General features: G+C 38.4%; 1 protein-coding gene across 1 annotated transcript; it reads left to right on the top strand.

The window, feature by feature from the left end:
• The first annotated feature begins 7,733 nt into the window (after positions 1–7,733).
• On the top strand, positions 7,734–22,253 carry chkb (choline kinase beta). Its single transcript, XM_047155185.1, has 11 exons — positions 7,734–8,404; positions 9,415–9,523; positions 9,789–9,902; positions 10,866–10,999; positions 11,093–11,197; positions 15,362–15,420; positions 16,198–16,285; positions 16,707–16,815; positions 17,724–17,815; positions 18,024–18,105; positions 18,833–22,253. Exons 1-11 carry the CDS (start codon positions 8,133–8,135, stop codon positions 18,887–18,889), a joined length of 1,221 nt encoding a protein of 406 aa, XP_047011141.1. The 5' UTR covers positions 7,734–8,132; the 3' UTR covers positions 18,890–22,253.
• The last annotated feature ends 142 nt before the right edge of the window (positions 22,254–22,395 follow it).

Below are 22,395 nucleotides of genomic sequence, written 5' to 3'. Positions count from 1 at the left end.
TTGCTGCCTTACAGCTTCAGCATCCCCGGTTCCATCTTATTCACGGGTTACTGTTTATATGGAGTTTGACATGTTCTCCCTACAGTACTCTATGTCCATGTGGGATTCCTCTGGGTTCTCTTCTTCCTCCCACCTCCCAAAATACATTTCTAATAGACTGACTACTGAATCTCCTACTGAACTGTCCCATCCAGGGTGTATTCCCAACTGACGGCCAGTGTTCCTGAGATAGGCTACGGATTCACTGTAGTGCTTAAAGAAATTGAATGAATGAATATATTTTTCCTCAAAATAAACCTAGAAAACCTTTACCCTAGATCATTGCAGACAAACACAATCCTCATTAAAGTTTGAAGGGCAGTATACACTGAAAATGACTTTTATGCTCACAGACCAACTCTTTTCATCTGTTTACACACACACAAACACACACGTTATTATGTAAGACAGATTACTGCAAAACAAAGCTTTCATCTTTCAACACAATGTATTTTCATGAGTGTGTGTTAATGTTGACAGCCAAACTAATCCATATAGCAGGTTTAATTTAGAAAGGAAGCAGAAATAAACTCCATATTTCGACAATACCCTAACAGCGTCATTATTTAGGGTTGGAGTACTATTACTGTAGGCTATATTACCTTTCACTGAAATTTACTGTTGAGAGTCTGTTATGCCGAGATTACAGTAAGGTTAGGCTCAAAACAAGATTTTGTTTTCTCAGAACCATTCATAATGCCCTTAATACACTTACAACATATTAACATCTAGCTCATCCCTACATTTCATCTGTTCTGGGCTTATAAACTGCTGTACCATCAATGCTGCTTATTAGTCTCCACTTTTGCTCAATTTTCAGTCAACGGTTGAGAGGGCATTTATACTGGCACACACACACACACACTGCTAAGAAGCTTCTAAAATCTTCTAGAATAAGGGGCAGGTCAGCTGTGAAGGTTCTGCACTAGTGAGGCGAAGGTCACGAATTCAAATCCCAAGAGCCTTTGAGAAAGGCTTTTAACCTTGAAGTGGATTACTGCATCATTTGTACATTGTTATGGATAAACGTACAATGAAATGGGGGCTGAGGAGCCTTGCGAGGACTCAGAGAAAATAAAACTAGGTGCTCCTCCCACCCAACATGAAGGTTTAATCTAATCAATATCCCAGACAATCGTCAAAGCACTGATATACTCATGAGTTGAGAACAAAAAAACAATGGCCTTTTAGGACGGACACATGAATAAACCCAGAATTGGTAAATCATCAGCATGAATCAAGGAGCTGAGGAAATATCAAGTTATACAACTGTATCATACAGAATGAAATACAATTTTATTGCTATAGCATCACAGCACCATGATGTATTTCGAGTATCATTATGAAATTCTTTTATGATATTAATCATTATTTATTTTATAAAATATATACTCAGCTGCTTCGAGTTTATTATATCTCTAAGAGATCACACAAACATTTCTGGGATGTTTATTGCAAATATTTTCTTATTGATTTTTTGCTTTATCATTTAGAAAATATTCTCTGTATGTCTTTTTGCCCTCTGACTATTTCTGCTCTTGATTACATTACTTTAGAGTCTATCTATACATTTGTAATTATGACATTTGACACTATTTAAATTTTGGGGGCTTCTGGACACCCCAGACCCGCTTTAATATCTCAAAAACATACTTAACATTGTCTTATCAGGTTATTTTTCTAATATTTCATTCCGTGATGTTTTGTTTGGTATGACTGAGACACCAGCTACAGAGGATTAAATTCAAGGGAGTTGTATGTACAGTATTTTGTAGATTTGTACATAACAATGTTGTGAGTGGTCAGACAGGCAAATTATCTCATTGGATTTGCCATATTTCCAAATATAGCAAATATAGTACGTTCTTTCGGGGGCCAAACATTTCTATGCATTATTTTTAGCAAACATATAAAATACAGCTTTGCCTGTATACAGCCCATGTAACACATAAACCTTGAATCATTTAATTATTTGGTGTAGATTTGCAGATTTCACCACCTTCTTTAACACAGAAAATATTTTTTATGGCATGAGTCATTTTCTATCTACATGGTTATAAAAAAGGTCAAGAGAAAAAATGAAAACTTTTTTTCTACACATATTGTATTGGGGACTCTGGAACCCCAAAAACTTATGATGTTAATGACCTTAATCAATATTAATCATGGATGTAAACGCAGATGTAAATGACCTTAATCAAAGAAAATCATACTTATACTTTTCTGTTTATGACTTGTTTAATTCTAAAATATATAATAGAATACAAATACATATTTTAGATACAGATTTTTTTTTCCTTTTTCCTTTTTTTTTTTCATTTAATTCTTGGCTTGTATTTGTTTGCTCGGGCTTTACCCACAGCATTAACTAAAGCTTACGCAAAAAAAAAGTCAGGCATTCTATGAAGCATCATCACAGAAACAAACCAAACATTCACACACACACACACACACACACACACACGCACACACATGCACACACATGCACACACATGCACACACATGCACACACTCCATTATAAGACTCATATCCTAAAGTATTACAGACCGCACAACAGTGCCCATTATTTCAGCTGTTTCAGCAATGAGCTGATGGAAAGAAAGGGAGGATGAGGAGACAGATTTGTATTTTCATCATAATGACAGAAAGAGAAATCAGATTTGGAGGTAATACATAGAGTTAGGAGAAACAGAGAGAGAAACAGAGAGACAGAGAGAGAGCGGGAGAGAGAGAGAGAGAGAGAGAGAGAGAGAGAGAGAGAGAAACAGTACATGGATATATTGTATCATATAAAGAAAAGAGTACTAAACTCAGTGCTAGATAAGAAAAAAGAGCTTAATAGAACAGACAGAATGGAAAGAACGAATGAGTCAGAGAGATAGCGAGGTGATCTGTTCCACCTGCCATCTTAATAACCCTCCATTTCTGTTTTAAGGTGGTCTCCACATCCATTACCTGCTTACTCAAGCTGCTGTAATCATTTTGTAATGCTCATTTATCTGCTATACCCTTTTATCTGAATGCTCTTCCTCTAGAAGGTCAGGGTGAAAGCTACAGAATTAACATCCTACTAGACTCAACACTTGTTTCACTGTATATTCTTGGGAGTTTTTATTTCTAATTGCGCTTATATTTGGAATACAAGAAAATTCTCCCACCAGCCGACAGATTCAGAACATCTAGGTGTAATCTACGTTTACTTGGTAGCCTATAAAGAATTTATTTCTACCACTTTCTTGTCGAGAAGAAAACAGAGACTTGGGTGTGTGAAAATGTTTATAGGTATTAGGTTTTTCTTTTCTTATTTGCGCTTTATAATGCAACACCGGCCGCTCCCTGTAGAAAATGGATCTCGTATATCACTTGCTTTTGGATTATCTGAATTTGAATTCTTACACACACACACACACACACACACACACACACACACACACCACAAAACTTATAGAGAGACAAGAGTCTATCTGTCTCTATCTATATCTGCAGTTACACAGAATGTGACACACATCCTATTAATTTATTCATAAAGCAGGCAAATCAATAGCTATCTATGGATGCCTGTGCACACTGTATTCACCTGATATGCTTTAAACACAGTGAAGATGAACCAGTTAAAGACCTAGACCCATTAACAAGATAACCGCATGGGTATTATTCTGATAACACTCCTGGATATGGATTAAGTTGCCCTGTTTACAGTTTGCATATTAGCCCAACAGGGCGTGGGCCTCCTTTCTCCTTATGGAAGCGGATCCTGCGCCATGGAAAACAATACTACTCGTCTTCATGATCATTTGCTAATCTGAAACAGATTGGGGTGCATTATACCCACGCAATTAAGTGCCCGAGAACCAACAGACGCATCATCAAGGACGCTAAAGACTCGCGGGAAGATCATCATCATCATCATCATCATCATCATATCCATCACCATGTTTTTCCCTACAAGGAGCGTAGGTATAAAGGGATAAAAAAATAAAAAAAAATAAATAAAAACCCAGCTTAATCTGAGGCCATGGGGTTTAAAAAATAAAAATAAACAAAAAATAAATAAAAAGCTGAGAAAGATGCTGCATTTGCTTACCTGCAGCCCGGAGGAGAGAGGGAGTGGAAGGTGGAGAGGGAGAACATCTCGGCTCTGTCCGCCATCTTCATCCACTAAACGCGTCGGAGCGGCGACTGCGGAGGCGCGTGGCCCATCCACAGACGGCGGGGACGGAGGCAAATGCACACCAAGCGTCGCTCTCTTGTGCGTGTCTGTGTAAATGTGCGTGTGCGTGCGCGCGCGTCACCCTGTCTCTGGCCACACTGCGGATGCGATTACCGGGCCCGGCCTCACTGATTCAGGCGCGCGCGCCGCTCTGTAGCATCAGATCTGATTCAAAAGTCGAGAGTATATTTACAATAATATTTCTTTTTAAATAGAGAGAATTGATGATGTGAACAGATTAACAGAATAACCTCCGTGCTGCTTTCGAGTCCGGCCATGCACCTGATACCTTATCCTAATCTGCGGGATGCTGACGGGGACAGCCGGAGCGCGCTTTGGGAAGATGGATTGATCTGGTTGAACAACACGGATGCGTGAGATCTGCAGCGTGATGATGCTGTTGCTGTGCGTGGGTATAGCGAGCGCGTGACGCCGTTCAGAGAAAATCGCTGCAGATCAGGGGAGGACCCAACAGCGTGCGCGCCCCCTGCCGATGCGCGCTCCCGCACCTGCAGCGACCTCTGAGTAAAATAATCACAGGCCCTTTCACGACCGTGCCAGTATTTTTTTTATAGCTTGATGACAGAAAAACAGTATTCACTCATGAATTCATTAGGACAAGTCGTTAATCCCTTTGATGTGTAGGCCTCATGTTTGATCTGAGAACAAGGTGTTCCTCTAAAATGAGCTGAAGGTCATTGGGGCAGTAATTTATCAGACTAATTTACGGTCTCTAGATTTGGGTTGGGCAAATCCACTTCTAGGGGAACTTCCATGTTGTCTAAGCCTTCCTTCCATTAATAAAACAAATCCCCCAGCACATATATGCTTCATTACTTAAATCCTCTTATGTATGTGAAGGAAACATGTTTTTATCATATTCTAAAGACGTATGGTTTACCCTTTTGTCAAGACTGACTGAAAACCATTTTTAGTGGTTTATTTTCATTGGTTTGGGACTTTCAACACATTTAATTGTTTGGCATGTTTTAGTATATTAACACACTAGACTAAGTAACAATAACTACATATTAAAATGCTGGCATAAGTAACATACTACTGTACAATTTATTTCTTACAGCAATAATAACAATAACACAGTTTAGGAAATTCAGTAGGAACATCCATCCATCCATTTTCTATACTGTTTATCCTTCAGGGTTACGGGGCACCTGGAGCCTATCCCAGGAAGCATTGGGCACAGTGAGGTTACACCCTGGACAGGGTACCAATCCATACACACTCACACACATTCATACACTACGGACACTTTAGACATGCCAATCAGCCTACCATGCATGTCTTTGGACTGGGGGAGGAAACCGGAGTACCCGGAGGAAACCTCCGCAGCACGGGGAGAACACGCAAACTCCGAACACACAGGGCAGCAGTGGGAATCAAACCTCCGACCCTGGAGGTGTGAGGTGAACGCGCTAAATGCTAAGCCACAGTGCACCCCAGTAGGAACATATTAGTAAAAAACACTAATGAAAGTACCATTATAATTCATAATCATCAATGTCTAAAATGAAATACAGTTCACTAAATAAAAATCTAAGCATGCTCTATTTTTGGTCTGTAAATACCAATCCGTCTGCGGAATTTCACATGTAAATATTAAAGTCCTGAAGGCATCATTCTTTTTTTCATACTAAAATAGTCTGTGTAGAGTAACAAATAGTTACTGTTTTAATAAAATTCCCAATGAATTATTGAAATGGACTAGGAACATCTATACTCCGTAATCCTCATTAAAAATGTCAGGATCTGTGAATATGCATACATATGCAAATTAGAAATCGTGTTTGTTTTCTCTAGTTTTAACTCTTCACACATTAGCTAGATTTTATTTACAATTCCTGTCCATAAACACTATAAACACTCTTCTCATATAACACTACAAGGAGAGACTAATCTGTTGCCTTCGTATAAAGGGGTGGTGCTAGTCCCCTTACGACATCCAATCACTGAGTAATATTCTCCAGGCCGATCGAGATACGCGCGATTTGATTGGACAAGATTCATGTCATTCTTCTAGCGCCAATATAACCGAAGGAAGGCGAAAGTAGTGAATAAAACAATGCGGTGTTAGTTAGATTTTGTTTTATACGTAGGCGTGTGGTAGGGATGGGGAAATGAAGCCTCATAAAGCACTGAGGATTTCCCCTGACTGTTCTGGGAAAAGAATCAAAGCTTCGAGAGTGTCGGAAACAGCGCCATCTGGTGGTTAGTAAAAATTAAAGCATTGGGAAGAAGCCTGTGGAAGAAGATCAGTCTGATGAAGCAGCCACCGCACACTCCATAGATAGTTTCAGTGTTATGTGCACAAATAAAAGCCTAACACGTGTGTGTGTTGTATTTCTCCCTCTGCTAAATTCATTTACCCATTAAAGTGTGGCAATAAATGCCGGTATGAATTAATTTAAGTCAGTATGATGTAACAGAAGAATAATGTACACATATATGACTAACAGAGTTGCACACTGTGAGTATTTTGCCTGAAATTATTTATATTCTTCATATTATTTGTATGACTGGGTATTTAAAAATGCAATTGAATAAGTTTGAATGGAAATCATCCATTTTGACATGGACAAAACGATCCATTCATGTAAAGTGTGGGACTAAAATGTGAATAAGGACACGGTGTGATGGGTTCACCTGGGTATTAAAACTTGTTATGAGATTTGGCAGTGATAGTGCTTGTGTAACTGTGGGAATCACAGAAAGGTCACAAACTGGTTTAGAATTATTTATTTTTTTGAGAAATAAAAAGCTGTTTGACAGTGTTAGGGCTGAGTCTATTTCTCCTCTTTGACAGTACTTCCCTTGGCTTAGAGAACACTCTTTCACATGGTACAAAGACACTGCAATGCCAAAGTTTACAAATTACAATATACAAAAACAAAAGTGCAACAATTCACCAAGAAAAAAAACTAAACAACAAAAACAAGAAGTCATTTATGACACATAATAAGTGATGATTTAAATGTAACGTATTGATTATCCAACTTTCAAAGTACAGTACTCTTCACAAATCAACCAACCAGACTGAGCCAATGAGGACTCGTAAAATAAAGGCTGTGTCGGAAACCGCATACTACCCTACTACACAGTAGATGAAAAGCAGTAAGCCAGAGGGGTAGTATGTCCGAATTCTCAGTAGAGAAACCTTTTTTTTTGTGATCTCCCTCATGCTTTATCCGGCCACGCTAAGTGTAACTAATTTACCTCATCCTGTTAACCCAGCCCACATTACATTACATTACTAATTCAGTTCACTTTACCTTAGTGCGGTTGCTTTAATCCTTGTGGTCCCTTTAATATTTTAGCGTTTGTGATGACGTCGAAAGTCACATGACAATGCAAGATGGCGGATGTTGTGTTGTACGTACGGGACTGTATTCATACTACACGCAAATGAGAGTCGCGCATGTGATTGGTCAGAAATTGACGTCTTTGTCATTGATCACGTGACTCTGTGAAACCACTGTAGGACGGAGATGACGTCGCGTCGCGCGTTCCCTACGTACAGCAACGCGTTGGTGTTTTTACGCAGCTTCACTAGCGGTTCTTTACAAAGCCGGTTTGAGTTAGATCTTTGAACAGGAATAATATTAATACTACTACTAATAATAATTAGGCGGTTTGATATATAAATATATTGTGACGTAACGGTTTACCGACTGGTTAACTCACTGGATTATTATCTGTCACACGGCTACCATAGCAACTCCTACTGGATCCAGGTGAACTCTGCTTCTTTACGTGAAGCTCTGTAATAGTACACTTGGGTGACCCTGAGCGACATTTTGCTCACTTTAGCGGTATTTATTAGCGCAGTTGAGGCTTTTCACGCTTGCTCGGGTTCCACCGGATATCATGCAGGCCGGACAAAGAGTTACCGCACACGGTGCGGGATCCGCTGTGAACGGTGCGGGATCCGCTGTGAACGGTGCGGTGGAAAACCCTGTCATTAGAGAGCTGATGGACGCGAACGGGGATGAGGACTCCGAGGCGGAATCGTACCAGGACGGGAGGACCGAGGACGTAGACCGGGAAACCCGGAGCCGAGCTTTCACGTGGTGTCAGAACTTTCTGTCCGGTGCGTGGAAGACCATCACTCTGGAGGACTTTGATATCAGCATCGTAAGGTACGACAACAACAGAAAAAAAGATCTATATCATATCATGCACTCTAAGTATGGCTGATCGTTTATTAATAAATCGTTTATTATCGCGATATTATTGGCCTTCGAGATACCGCTGTCACATGCATACAAGTCCTCTAAGAAGTGACGACGTTTACACGGACAGGCGGGGGACACCGTGGACAGGCTGCCAATCCATCGCAGGGCTCAAACAGACACCCATTCATACATTATTGGCACTTTGGACATGCCCATCAGCCTACCATGGATGTCTTTGGACCCAGAGGAAATCCCCGCAGTACAGGGAGAACGTGCACACGCAGGGCCGCGGCCAGTAATCGAACCCCTGACCCTGGAGGTGTGGGGCGAATGTGCTAAGCCACCGTGTACCCGAAAGTTATGAAAATGCGCATAAATGTAACGATTTAGGAAAATAAAAATGGACATTAACTGTACATTATGCAGGATGTGCAAATGCTCACAGTTTGAAGTGAAAAGGTGCAGTATAGTGGTCTGAGTTGTGTGCGTTAATGTAACGCATATGGTCTTGAAGGACCGCAGCCTCCTGCCTGAGGGGAGTGCCTCGAAAAGTTTGTGTCCAGGGTGAGAGGGGTCAGGCACAATCTTAACTGCCTGCTTCAGGGTCCTGGAAGTGTACAGGTCATGAAGGGTGGCAGCTAATCACCTTTTCAGCAGAGCGAATGACATGCTGCAGTCTGCCCTTGGCCTAGTGGGGTCCGGTTTTATTTTTCCTACCCTTGTTAAATTGTGTGCTGAGAGCACAACTGTTGCTCCATATGCTTGTTTCTGGGAACTTGCTCACATGATCAAGTGAACAGCGGTCGTTTTGACCTACATGACTCAGATAGGTCTTTTAAACGTGGCACAAGTTCATCAAGAAGTTTTATTCTGTGGCCAAGTGAAAAATAACCACGATAAAATAGAAGAATTTGTCCACATGGTGAAGAAATAATTCCGATGCATGACTCACTCCTGTGTTTCTATGTTTGCAGTGGTGGTCTCAGTAACCTCCTCTACAAATGCAGCTTACCCGATAATGTGAATCCCATAGGGGCCGAACCTGCATGTGTGCTGCTGCGCATCTATGGGGTCATTTTACAGGTAAAATTTGAGCGATGAGGTTGATAATAAAATATTTTTTGTGAAATAATGACATTTGTCTAGTTAAATGCTGTCAGTTATATAAACATGAAATTATTATTATTTACTTATTTATTTAAAATACTTTGTTTTTTTTCATGTTGGTCTATGTAAACTATATTTTATGTCAGTAAATTAATATTTCTCTACTCCACGTCATATTGCATATGCTTGTGTACTGTGTGTGTGACAAATAAATAAAATTTGAATTTGTGTATGTGTTTAGGGAGTGGACTCCTTGGTGACCGAGAGTGTGATGTTTGCCATTCTAGCAGAGCGAGAGTTGGGTCCTCGTCTCTACGGCATCTTCCCAGAGGGACGTTTAGAAGAGTATCTTCCTGTGAGTCTGGTTTCACACAAACCACAAGTATAATCATCGAATAATCACACACACAGATGCTTCATAATAAGCTTGCACACAACTGACTGGGTGTACATTCGAGACTGTTGTACCAACAGATCAAAGACTGATTTTATTAATTATTTTTTTTTGGTCTTACGGAGAGCAGGTGTAAAGTCAGCTTGTAGACCATTTTTCTAGAATAATCATATTTAACCATGACCTATTTCAATGTAGTGGTGCGACTGCTTGGCTTTTAGATGAGAGTAGAGTTATTAGGGGTCAAACTTCAATGATAACAGGACTGTAGGAGGGTTACTCTTACCAATCAGATGTCTGCTTTCTCTTCTTATTTAATAGCTCTTACAAGTTACTAGTTTTGGAACAACTGGCGTTTAGGGGTTTCACAGCGACGGGGTGAATACTTATGCAAAGCATACTTTATGCTTAAAGTGAATACATTTGTGAACTATATAGATTTTCTCCCCATCTTAATATTATGGAGTGTTAATAATGTACAGGGCAATGGGCAGTTTTGTTTAGCAACTGGTTTGGTATGTGTGTTTTCACATAAATATGGATGTGTAGAGTAGCAAAGATCTGTTTGTACATTCAGCCCCTGGAGGTCTAATGAGCTGCTGTGTTTAGATATATACCTCTAGCGCTACACTCCTAATCCAGCTAATCAAGGCTTACATTAAGATCTGAAGGTGGTACATCTGCAGGAATTGGTTTGACTACCACTGATGTAAACACTATGGCATTCTTAAAGAATAAACCAAACACATGTGTAATGTTTAGATTATTCCAGTTAACTAGACAATCAGGAGATTGAATTTGTCTGGAAATGTTAAAGCCCCTGAGATAATCGGCACAAGTCTAGCTGCCCTGGTGTACTACTACCAATTTGAAACGTATTTTGTATTTAATGAGCATTAACTCGAATGCGTTTCTTCTTTCCAGAGTAATCGCCTGTGCACCGAGCACCTGCAACAACCAGACATCTCGGCTGAAATAGCCAGTAAGATGGCCCGTTTCCACCGTATGGTTATGCCATTCGGTAAGGAGCCCAAATGGCTTTTTGTGACCATGGAGAGGTAAAAGCTGCTCTCAGGATTCAAACGATGATACAGTATTAGTGGTGACGTTCACACTGATCAAGATCTGTTTCCTTTCATGCACTTGTTTAGGTATATGGAGCAAATCAGCCATATTAGATTTGTGCGCAAAGCTCATATCAAGAAGTTCAACAAGCTGATGAAGTACGATCTTTCTGCGGAGCTGGCAAATCTGAGGTAAGAGGAAAGTCGGAAAGAGAGGAAAAAAGAGAGATACGTTAAACAAATGGTTGAGGTGACAGTCAGTACGTTTACATGGACAACAATATTCCAATATTAACCCGATTAAGACGATACTCTGATTAAGAAACTACAATGTAAACTGCGATTTCTGATTTCTTAATTCGATTTGTTTACTTTGAGTATGACATTAGCCGGATTAAGACGTGGAGTATTCCTTTTTTTTCTTGCATTATCGCTTTGCCTTAGACACATACACAGCTTAATTACACTATTAATGTCATGTGGGAGTATTCACCGCATTTTGTGACGGGACACGTACACATGGGGACGTAACGGCGTGTGCTGTTAATCGATCTATGTTCTAGAACATGTAAAACAGGAACATGAAAGGAATATTCTAAAAGCAACTCATGTAAACACTTTAATCAGAATAATGTCTTATTTAGAGTAAGGTCAATAATTAGATTTATTCCTGTCCATGTAAACGAAGTCTATGTGATATGTAGCCAAACCAGCTCATTAATGGCTGGGGAAGACCAAAACAAGGTAATCGCAGCATTGTATTCTACATGCTAAGCCAAGATTAAGTGATACAGGCCAAAACGGATCTGAACTAAATGTGCGAGGAGTCATTTATAAAACTAGTTTGGCAGATAATGTGTGTTCGTGCGAGTGATTTTGTGAGATGGATTACGCTACGTGGACAGATTACGCTACGTGATCTTATCAGGCTTACCACATGTAATACTAGTTCAAGGTCTGTGTGTCTTGGAGGTCAATGTGCATGCATGCGCTATGGAAAGCCAAATGGATCATTATTCGCATGCATGGTTATGCTGTTCGAAGGTTAAAAACTGCATTAAGATAGTGCCGCTAGGTGTTGAATAAACACAGAGTGCCGCCAGACATTTAGTACCAGTAGTGAAGTTAACACCACACGTCGCTTAATCGCCCATTAATTTGCTCATCACAAAGCTCCCCCTTTACTGTGTTTGTGGAATATATGGGAAGTCAGCTCATTCAATCGGCAAAACACCAACAATGGCGAGAAGGAACTTTGTTTTATGACGCAAGCAGATAACAGAAGTCAGGTGCAGTCTTTTATTGTATGATAATCCTGAACCTGATGTCCTTCACTCATTAATAAATAAGGAATTATTATAGTATAATAGACAGCAGAGACCTTACGTATTTAATCCTTACCTGGCCATCGTTGGTGTTTTGCCGACCGAATGATCCAACTTGCTGTAGATTCATTCATTCAATTGGCAAAACACCAACGATGGCGAGATAAAACAAAGTTCCATCTCTTTGCTTTGTGATGAGCAAATTAATGCCTATTAAGTGACGTGGCGTTAACGTAACGTCGGTTGGTGGTGTGACACTAACTTAACACCTGCCAGAAAAACGTGTCTGTCTCAAACACTCACTCACACTGACACACAGTGGATGTGGCAAGGATTACTGGGAGGCAGAATCGAGCTATTGTTTACAAATGCTGCTTACAGTGTGTGAGTGGATTGAGTGTGTGTGTGTTCAAGTGTGTGAAAGAGAATGTGTATATATATGTTTTTGTAGAAAGCTTTTCAAGAGCCCAAATCCTCGGGAACTTCTGGTACGGTTTCCACCAAGTGTTCATTTTTAGCTCCATGCTGTGTACAGTTCAAGGAAGTGTTTTAGTTCCTTCTCCAGTGTACATGCATTTCTGCAGACCCAGAAACTTCTGGATTGTTTGTTGCTTTCTAAGATTCTGGAGTCACCTTAGAACTTAAAATCAGATTGTAAATCCCGATATGATCCCCAAATTTACTTTAAAACCCTTCTCCATAAATTCCTTTCCTATTAAACGTAAATATTCAGTGATCTTAAAGAAACACTGCTCTATCTATTGATATCTATATTTAGACATTGAATATCTAATGTCTGTCGTGGTTTAGCTGTTTATTGTTGTTTATAAGGGTTACATTCTTGAAAATAACAGCGGTGTGTTTTGTTTTGTGTTGGATGTGGGTAGGTTGGGGTTAGAGTAGGGTGGTTGGATATAAGTAGAACAGGTAGTTTTTACTGGTAAGAAATCTGCTTTTTAAATCTCAGTTTAAACCCAACCTGACAAAACTGTAGAGCTTGTACATCGTCCCATGTGTAAACTGACAAATACCTTTTGGCAAGTATTCATTGTTATTAGTTGGCAAACTGGTTTCTTTTTGCTTGTGTATCCAGCAGGGATATGGTCATAATGCCAATGCATTTGTATACGTGTTGCACTGTAACAAAGCAACGCTTACTTTTATGCAAATCCAGTAGGCGTGTTCCTGCTCACTTGTGCGGCTCACTTTCTTTGACCAGAGCAACTATGACTACGTTTACATGGAGAGTAGTAATCTAATTATTGACCTTACTCTGAGTAAGATAATAATGTGATTGAGGTGTTTACACGAGTCGCTTTTAGAATACTCCTGTCATGTTCCCGTTTTACATGTTATAGAACATATTTAGATTAACGGCACACATCATTACGTCACCGCACCATAACATCGTTATGGTACCGTATACAGTTTTGAGTGTTTTTATTTAATTTTTTTTACGAACGCTTTAAGAGCAGTTAATTATTTGTCATGCTATACGTGCTAATAGACAACTGCTTGAAGCCGTGGGCTGCGTCCCAAACCGCGTACTTACCGTCTATATAGTAGCCGAGATACATGTATTTTTCCCCACTACAGGCTTATAGTAGGCAAGTACGTGGTTTGGGTCGCAGCCGTACTCTTGTTCGCCGTAAAATGTTGAGCACTGCCGTGTGCGATTGTGTCCTGTCGCAAAATGCGGTGAAAACTCTCTCACGACGTTAATACTGTAATACACGTCGATAATGCGACGAAAACAGGAATACTCCACACGTCTTAATTCGATTAGTGCTTACTTCGAGTATGACCTTAATCAGATTAAGGTAATTTAAAAATTGCTGTTTACATGGTAGTTTCTTAATCAAAGTATCGTCTTAATCGGGTTAAGAGTGAATTATTGTTGTCCATGTAAACGCACTGACAGTTAATCTTCAATTATTGTTCATAAGTTCTATAATAAGCTATGGCAGTTTAGAGTCAGTTTTAACATGTTCCTCATTCTGCTGTGGCCTGTAGTATCTGAATTTACATTTCTGTGCAAAAGTTTTAGGCACATGCAAATGCTGTAGAGCAGGGGTGCCCGGTCTTATCCGGAAATAGACTGAGGTGTGGCTTCTGCTTGGTTGGAATGAAAACCTGCACCCACACCGGCCCTTTCCTGATAAGATTGGACACCTCTGCTGTAGAGCAAAGATGCATTCAAAAGTGATTAAAAGTAATTAAATGTTTATACATTACATTAAAAAACTATAAAGAGCAGTAAACGGTAGTAAATGAAAGTCAACATTTATTGTGGCGACCCTTTGCTTTAAATTTATTTATAAATCTATAAATTTATAGTGCAGTTTTATAAGGAAATGAGATGTAAGGTTTATTGAGCATCTTGCAGAACCAGTCACGGTTCTTCTGAAGACTTTGACTCTCGCACTTGCTTCTTAATTTTGCAGCAAAACCCAGCAGCCTTCGTTATGTTGTTTTTTTGTTTTTTTTTTGTCTGAAAAGTGTCTCTTACCACTTAATATGCTGCTTTCTTTACTTTACACACATTTCTCTGTAGCATTTAATTTGGTGGTAGAAAACTAATGTTTGGGGAATCAAAAATGTTTTTGTACTGACTCTATAATGTACTCAAAGAAATAGGGTGGTAAAACTTTTGCACAGTACATTAATTTAGAATAGTTTGAACAGAGAAAATCTTAACGTAGAAACATGTATGGAAATTCTTTCCTAATAATTTCCTAACTATAACTAATGGTCTCTCAATATTCAGGCTTTTAAACACTGGTAATGTAAGTGTTCCTGCACCAGTGGGTCTGATATTATTATTCTGGGTCTGATATTATTATTATAATATCATTCTCTCTTTTGGTAATGTAATTAGCCGTCCTGGAACACCTTTGCTTCTTTTTTTTGCCGAACTGAGTGTGGTGTCACGCCGGCTCGTTTACTGGTGGCCGTGTAATCCTACTATTGGATGATCCTATAATCCTACTGTGTGGTTGTAACATAATATTGGCTTCCTCTTTAATCATAGAGCACTACTGGAAAAGACTCCTTCACCTGTGGTCTTCTGTCACAATGATGTACAAGAAGGTGAGTCTCTCTTTCTCTTACTTTGCGCACATGCATACACATACACACACACACATGCGTACACACACGTACATACATGCATGCACCCACACATGTACACGCGTATACACACATGTACACATGCATACATACATACACGTGTACGTACACATACACACACGCGTATGTAGACACGTACACATACATACGCACATACACGCGTGTACATGCACACACACATGTACACACATGTACATACATGCATACGTATATACACACGTGTACGTACACGCGTACATAGACAAGTACATACAGACACACGTACACGCGTGTACGTACACATGTACATGTACATATTTATACACACACGTGCATACACAAACACATACATACACACACACGTACACGCGCGTACGTAGACACCTACATACGTACACACATGTAGATGCGCACATACACACGTAGACGTGTACAAACACGCGTATGTAGACACATACATACACACACGTGTACACACATACATGCATACGTACATACACACACATACGTACATGCGTGTACGTACACGCGTACATAGACAAGTACATACAGACACACGTACACATACACATGTACATGCATACACACATGCATACACATACATACACATACATACGTACACGCGCATACGTACACACACACACGTAGATGTGCACATACACACGTAGATGTGTACATAGGTGCACACACGCGCGTACACACACACACACACACACACACGTACGCACAAACAAATCCTTTAACTTGTCTCCGCTTTAGGAAATGTTCTGCGGTTGGACGGCCGAGATCAGGGTTCCTCTGATAAACTGATGCTTATCGACTTTGAGTACAGCAGCTATAATTACAGGTGAGCCCGATTTAAGAAAAGTCCACTGCATTTCTACACGCAACACATCACCACTGTATTATTGAAATGATAGCGGTGCTTTGTGCAAGTATTCCCCCTCCTTGGCCTCAATATACGTAAATACATCCATTCCTGGAAGACTCCAGAGTTTGTTAGAGAACGTGCTCAAGCAAACCGCGTCAATAAGACCAAACCAAGTCCATGACAACGTCCTGGAAAAGTTTTGAACATATCTCTGAATTGAGGAGGCTGTGTACAAAAGTCAGTGACTGGGTAAAGGGGGGATTAGCCAGAGGAGCAACCAGAGGAGGGGGGAAGTGGGATAATTATCAGTCATTATAAGTCATTGTATATTATTATAATTGTAATGATTTATTTTTAATCTGATGACTCATGTTCTACTTGTGTCTGTTTGGTGCAGGGGTTTTGACTTCGGGAATCATTTCTGTGAGTGGATGTATGACTACACATACGACAAGTGGCCTTTTTATAAGGCAAACCTGGACAACTACCCAACCAGAGAACAGCAGGTGAATCACGTTTACATCTCTAACCTCTCCAACATCTAACTTGTGCCCTCGTGATTATTTAGATGGCGCTACAGGTAACTCTGCTATGCTTTATAAATTGTTAAATATATTTTACTTTATTAGAATTATTATTATTTTTTTTTACTATTTCCATAATTATTTGCACAGCGCTTGGGGTGGGAATCTTCCGATATTTAATCAAATTGAGATGTCAATTCAGGTTTCCAAGATGCAGTGTTAAAATGATTATTTATGCATTTTGATGCCTCATTTTTTTAATTATTATTTGCTTTTACAGCTTGATGAGATTTTCATTCTTAATTTAAAAAATAAATTAATTAATTAATAATAATAATAACAATAATAATAATAATAATAAATCATGGCTGTCACAGTGATGTGGCTAGAATTTTTAAAAAATATTTCACGTTTTATTCACGTTTTATTAAAATACGTGCCACCTGAACTTCCTGCTGTGGGAAAAATACACGTCATTCATGACGTACATTATTTCTTTTCACGTTATTAATAGTATATTTTTGTATATATAATAATGTGTGTATGTAGTTTTAGTAGTCTTTTTTTTTTTTATCTCAAATGCTGTTTTGTTGGGTGTATTGGGCACTACAACTACAATAATGCTGTAGAGGTTAAATATAAGCTATACATATTATGTGAAGACAAGAATAATTAAAATTCTAATGCTGTTTTAGAGGATTTTGATCACCCTGGCCTCTAGAGGTTTATTTTTCATTAGGAATGTTTGCTACTGTTTACCTAAAACAGATTAGATTGACGCAGATTCTTTAAACGTGATGTATTTTATTTATTTATTTTAAATCGATTTATTTTTCCCCCATCATTACTCCGCACTCCTCTTATCATGCCCTTTCTGGTTCACTCTTTAGCTGCACTTCTTCAGAAACTACTTGTCTGAGAGTGAAGGTGCTGTATGTGAAGACCAATCCAAGATGGAGCAGATGATTGTCGAGGCAAACAGGTATGATTCAGGATGACTCCTTAGGCGAGCTAAACCTGCTGCTCCGTGTTCACCTGCACTTGCTCTTTTCTTTCCAGTTCATCCTGTAACGTGTGCAGGCTGGATGTCTAATCTGGTTTACTGATGGTGGCTGGAGAAGCTCACCTTCTTGCACAGCATTGATTTCCCTAATAATCTCTAACTCTCATTTGTGTGTACCCATTTGCAGGTTTGCCCTTGCCTCTCATTTCTTCTGGGGTCTGTGGTCCATTATTCAAGCCAGAATTTCCACGATTGAATTCGGATACATGGTGAGTCATGCAGAAATTATCCATTTTCCTGTGTTAGACGCGGTGTTCCAGTGATTCTTTGGGCTGGTTTGATGATGCACTGGAATGCCTGTGTGTCTGAGGTGCAGCATGAGTACCACACTGCTATACAGTATGTGATTATGGACTCAATGGTGCAACGGTAGACGTTCAGAAGGAGCTGTTGGGGGAGCTGTGCTTTCCTTAGCCACCTTAGGAAATGGAGCCTATGCTGCAATGTTTTAAATATAAAAAATAAAAAAGAGCCCTTTAACAGATCTCCTGTAATGTGTAAATGAGCAGACAGATTAGAGAACTAATCCCAAATTGATAAGTCGATTTATTTCTCAGAACATCTACGTCCATCTCTCTCTCTCTGTCTATCTATCTGTCTATATATATATATATATATATATATATATATATATATGTATGTGTGTGTGTGTGTGTGTGTGTGTGTGTATATATATGTATATATATATACATACATGTGTGTGTGTGTTTATATATATATATATATATATATATATATATATATATATATATATATATATATATATATATATATATATATATATATAATTTATTCATTCATTTAACAAAGTAGTATAAAGGCACACATGATGATAGATGACATAAGGGTTGTCATCCCTCATGAATGAGTCTAATCTTAAATAACGAGCATGTTTTAATTTTTTATCCCCCCGCCCCCGCCCCCCTTTTTCTTCAGGATTATGCCCAGCACCGGTTTGATACATACTTCAAGATGAAAAAGCTCTTTGCCTAATCAACTGTTGGAGAATGTTTCTGGATGGATCAGAACTCGGATGAGCACGTCCTTCTTTCATTCATTCCCCCCCTCCATTTACTATTTTACTTTTGAAATGGTATAAAGACCGTGAGCAGATCCAGCGACTAACAAGTGGTCAGTAATTTCCTACTACATAATTTGCTTAACATTCATATACTGTAATTTTTCTCGAACTGTCTTGCTGGGTGCACAAATGTCCAGTATTACAGCAACAACCGCAGATATGGTGCATCCTTTTATCTAATCTAAACCAAGCACTTATGTATATGGTACATATCCTTATTTATTTTAATTTACTGTATTTTTTGTTGACTTTTGACAATGAGGAACTTCCTGAATCATTACTGTGAACTGTGTGTGTCTGTGTGTGTACGTACAGTTAAGTGTGTACACAAACTGGCTCTCATTACATTTATTTCTATATTTCACACAATACTGCAAGCTTTGCCCATCATTTCTCGATATTCTCTTTGTGAACAAGAATTAAGAAGCATGAAGTTGTGCTTGTGCATTAATGTGTATTCTGAGATAATATAAGGACCATACAGACATTTCAGATAGCATGAACATGCATTAAAATGGATACATACATTAAGTGGTACATTTTGTTTTATCTTGTAGATAAAACAAAAAAGAAATCATTTGAATTGAAGAAATTCTTGGCTTTTTGCCTCAAGTGACTGAGACTGTTAAAGCTTTAATCAATAATGTGCAGAAAGTCTGGGGAGCAGGAGCGGTTACAGACCCGAGTTTAACCTACACAAATAACATTTCTGACTATAGCCCAGTATGCTCACACGCACATAAAATAAGATGCAGTATTCAAATAAATGTTTTTTTTTTGTTGTTTTTTTAAAAATAGATATACATAGATATACAACCCTTTTTTGAGGAGACAGAGTTAGAGCCAGGTAAGAAATGATCAAGAATAGCGTGAATATTTTCTAATGTTCTCACAACTAAGAGCACTTTTATTGCTCATGCCCACAACTCAGTAGTAGTATTCCAGAAAATATTTTTGTGCCTTCTGTTTCCCTAAACTATTTGATGTTCAAATATGGCATTTTTAGTCATGGTGATCCTTTAACAGGATAATTAACCCTAAAATGAAAGTCCTGTTGTCATTTAGTCACCTTTACATCATTCCAAAACACCATAACTTTTTTTTTTTCTTCCATTTTAAGAACAATAATTAAAGGGGTCATGATTGATTGATTTGTCAGTATGGTTGGAGACCCAACGCAGGCTGATGTTAGTTTTTGAATTGGACTGTGCATGGTATGTTTAGATTTATATAGATAAATAACTTTAAATTAGTCTTGTTTTTCATCCAAATTGTTAGTATTTATTCCTACAGGAAACTTGTAATCTACAACTCACTCTTATACCTTTGTCCTCTTTTGAAGTTTGAAAGTTTTGGTCGCGGTTGCCTTTCATTATACAGACAAAAACCATAGAGAACATTTCTTCAATTATTTAATTTTTGTTAAGGTTTGGAGAACTACATTTGGGTGAGTAAATAATGACCCAGTTTTTATTTTTGTGGGTGAGCTATCCCTTTAACACGTTAAAATAAAAAAAACGTAGGTATCGCGGCGCAAAAACTTTTTTCCCGTTTCCTCTTCATTATAACTACCTCAGTTTGAGTGAATGTGTGCGTCGTCTCCCCTTCCCTCTACTTTTTTTGAAGCATATCCAATTGCCTAAGCTAATGAGGAAGAAGAATGTGGAGAGAGAAGTTGGGAGTAGTTTTTAATTTATGTTGGTCATGAATTTATAAAGAGGACTGATTACTGTGGTTTGTTTTACTTAAATATATTTATATTCTTATAAAATATAAATATATTTAATATATTATAATATAATATAATATTCGTTATTCTGTACATTGACATGACATTACTATAGCAGTTTTGTTTCATTTTACAGTAGAGGGAGAGAGGCAGAGAAGTCTGAAGGAAGGAACAGAGAGACTGCCTATGAAGCCTTAGGGAGACAACACAAATGCAGATAGAGAGGGAAAGAGAGGCAGTGTGAAGAAAGAGGAGAACGAGGCTGTATGTGAAATGCAGACAGCAGCCTCTCTTGATTTGAGAGATAAGGTCCCAAACAATCTAAACTTTTAATCATATTACCCACATGCCCTGCCGATACTTGTTGTGTGCTGTGGTTTGCTTACACGGCATGTTTATCATTTCTGTTTATTCATCTTCAATTCAACTCAATTCTTAACATTTAGGGAACCAATTAAGTTTGTTATACCATGAGTGAGTATTTAGTGAGGGTTTAGGATAATTAAAAAAAAATTTTTTTTAAAGTCCCACAGTTCTATAGCAAACCCCTGAAAGCTAAAGCATTTGTAGCTGGTTTTGAGCATTTTTGATGCTTCAGTTGTAATGAAAACTGTTTTGGTTATTACAACGGTTTTTTAACTGCTCTTAATTGTGGTACTGAGTGGGCTGCTAAGGGGCCTGCACTCAGATTAACACCTGCAGGTTGGTACATCACATCTGGCAGTTTGTGTTTGTGTACCACAATTGTTTGAACACTAACCTGAAAGACTGGAAGTAAAATATTGAAGTCAAGTATTATAAACATTCATGGAACTTAGTGGATGAATGGTGAATACCTTTCATACATCTTTTTATGTCTTTTTTTCCTTAATTTGGCTAAATGGCCAGTCTGCTTGCACTATATTTATGATTGAACAACATGCTTTATTGTAACTTACCAAGCTTGTGATCAGACCTTATCCAGTTTCTTATTTACAGTGTCTGTAGCTATATGTTTAATCTTTTTATTTATTTTATTTTATTTTTTATTTTCGCATGGTGCGATTTATTTATTGATCTATCAGTCATCCAAAGCAGATCAGTACTGAATCTGAACCAAATCTAAAATATGAAAGCACTTAATAATCTGGACTCAAATACGTCCAAAATCGAGGCCACGAGAATTTTGATTATCGTTATTTCCGTCCTTTTAGTATACCAGGTTTAGTGATTTCCGATGGAAGTTAATGCAGAGAGGCTAATATGTACAAGTTTTATAAAATGCAAAGAATTCTCTATACCCTGGGAGCAATTTCATACTGCGTGTTAGTGATAGTTAAGCCCTACTCATTTCGTGCATCCCTTTTCTTACTTTCCATCATTACAGCTACTAATTATTTTAATACCTCTCATTTATTGCAGCCTTTAAACGACCATAACGGTATTGAGCTGGGTCCAGTTTTCACTTATGTATTATTTGTGTCTGTGAAAATATTTACTTATTTGCCTTTTATAGGACACAGCAGCCATTGAACCTCTTACTACAAATAAAAATATTTGAAATCTAACCATTTGTGTAAATGTCATTTATACTGTATGTTCATTAACTATCAGTTTAATTCATGTTCTGCATTCTATTAAAAATACTACACCAAAAAGAAAAGTATAACATGGTCATAACATTCCCTAAGGTCCCTAAACTATGGAGCT

The sequence above is a fragment of the Ictalurus punctatus genome, chromosome 4, assembly GCF_001660625.3.
Source record: "Ictalurus punctatus breed USDA103 chromosome 4, Coco_2.0, whole genome shotgun sequence".
NCBI classification, from domain to species: domain Eukaryota; kingdom Metazoa; phylum Chordata; class Actinopteri; order Siluriformes; family Ictaluridae; genus Ictalurus; species Ictalurus punctatus.
Note: the sequence above shows the minus strand (reverse complement) of the source record. Positions and strands in the feature narration are given on the sequence as shown.

Bases quoted from the DNA above. Each gene is read 5' to 3' on its own strand.
- chkb (XM_047155185.1), top strand. From the start codon at position 8,133: ATGCAGGCCGGACAAAGAGTTACCGCACACGGTGCGGGATCCGCTGTG. The intron at 11,198-15,361 runs GTAAGAGGAAAG...CTTTAATCATAG, and splicing joins GCGGAGCTGGCAAATCTGAG to AGCACTACTGGAAAAGACTC. The intron at 15,421-16,197 runs GTGAGTCTCTCT...TCTCCGCTTTAG, and splicing joins TCACAATGATGTACAAGAAG to GAAATGTTCTGCGGTTGGAC.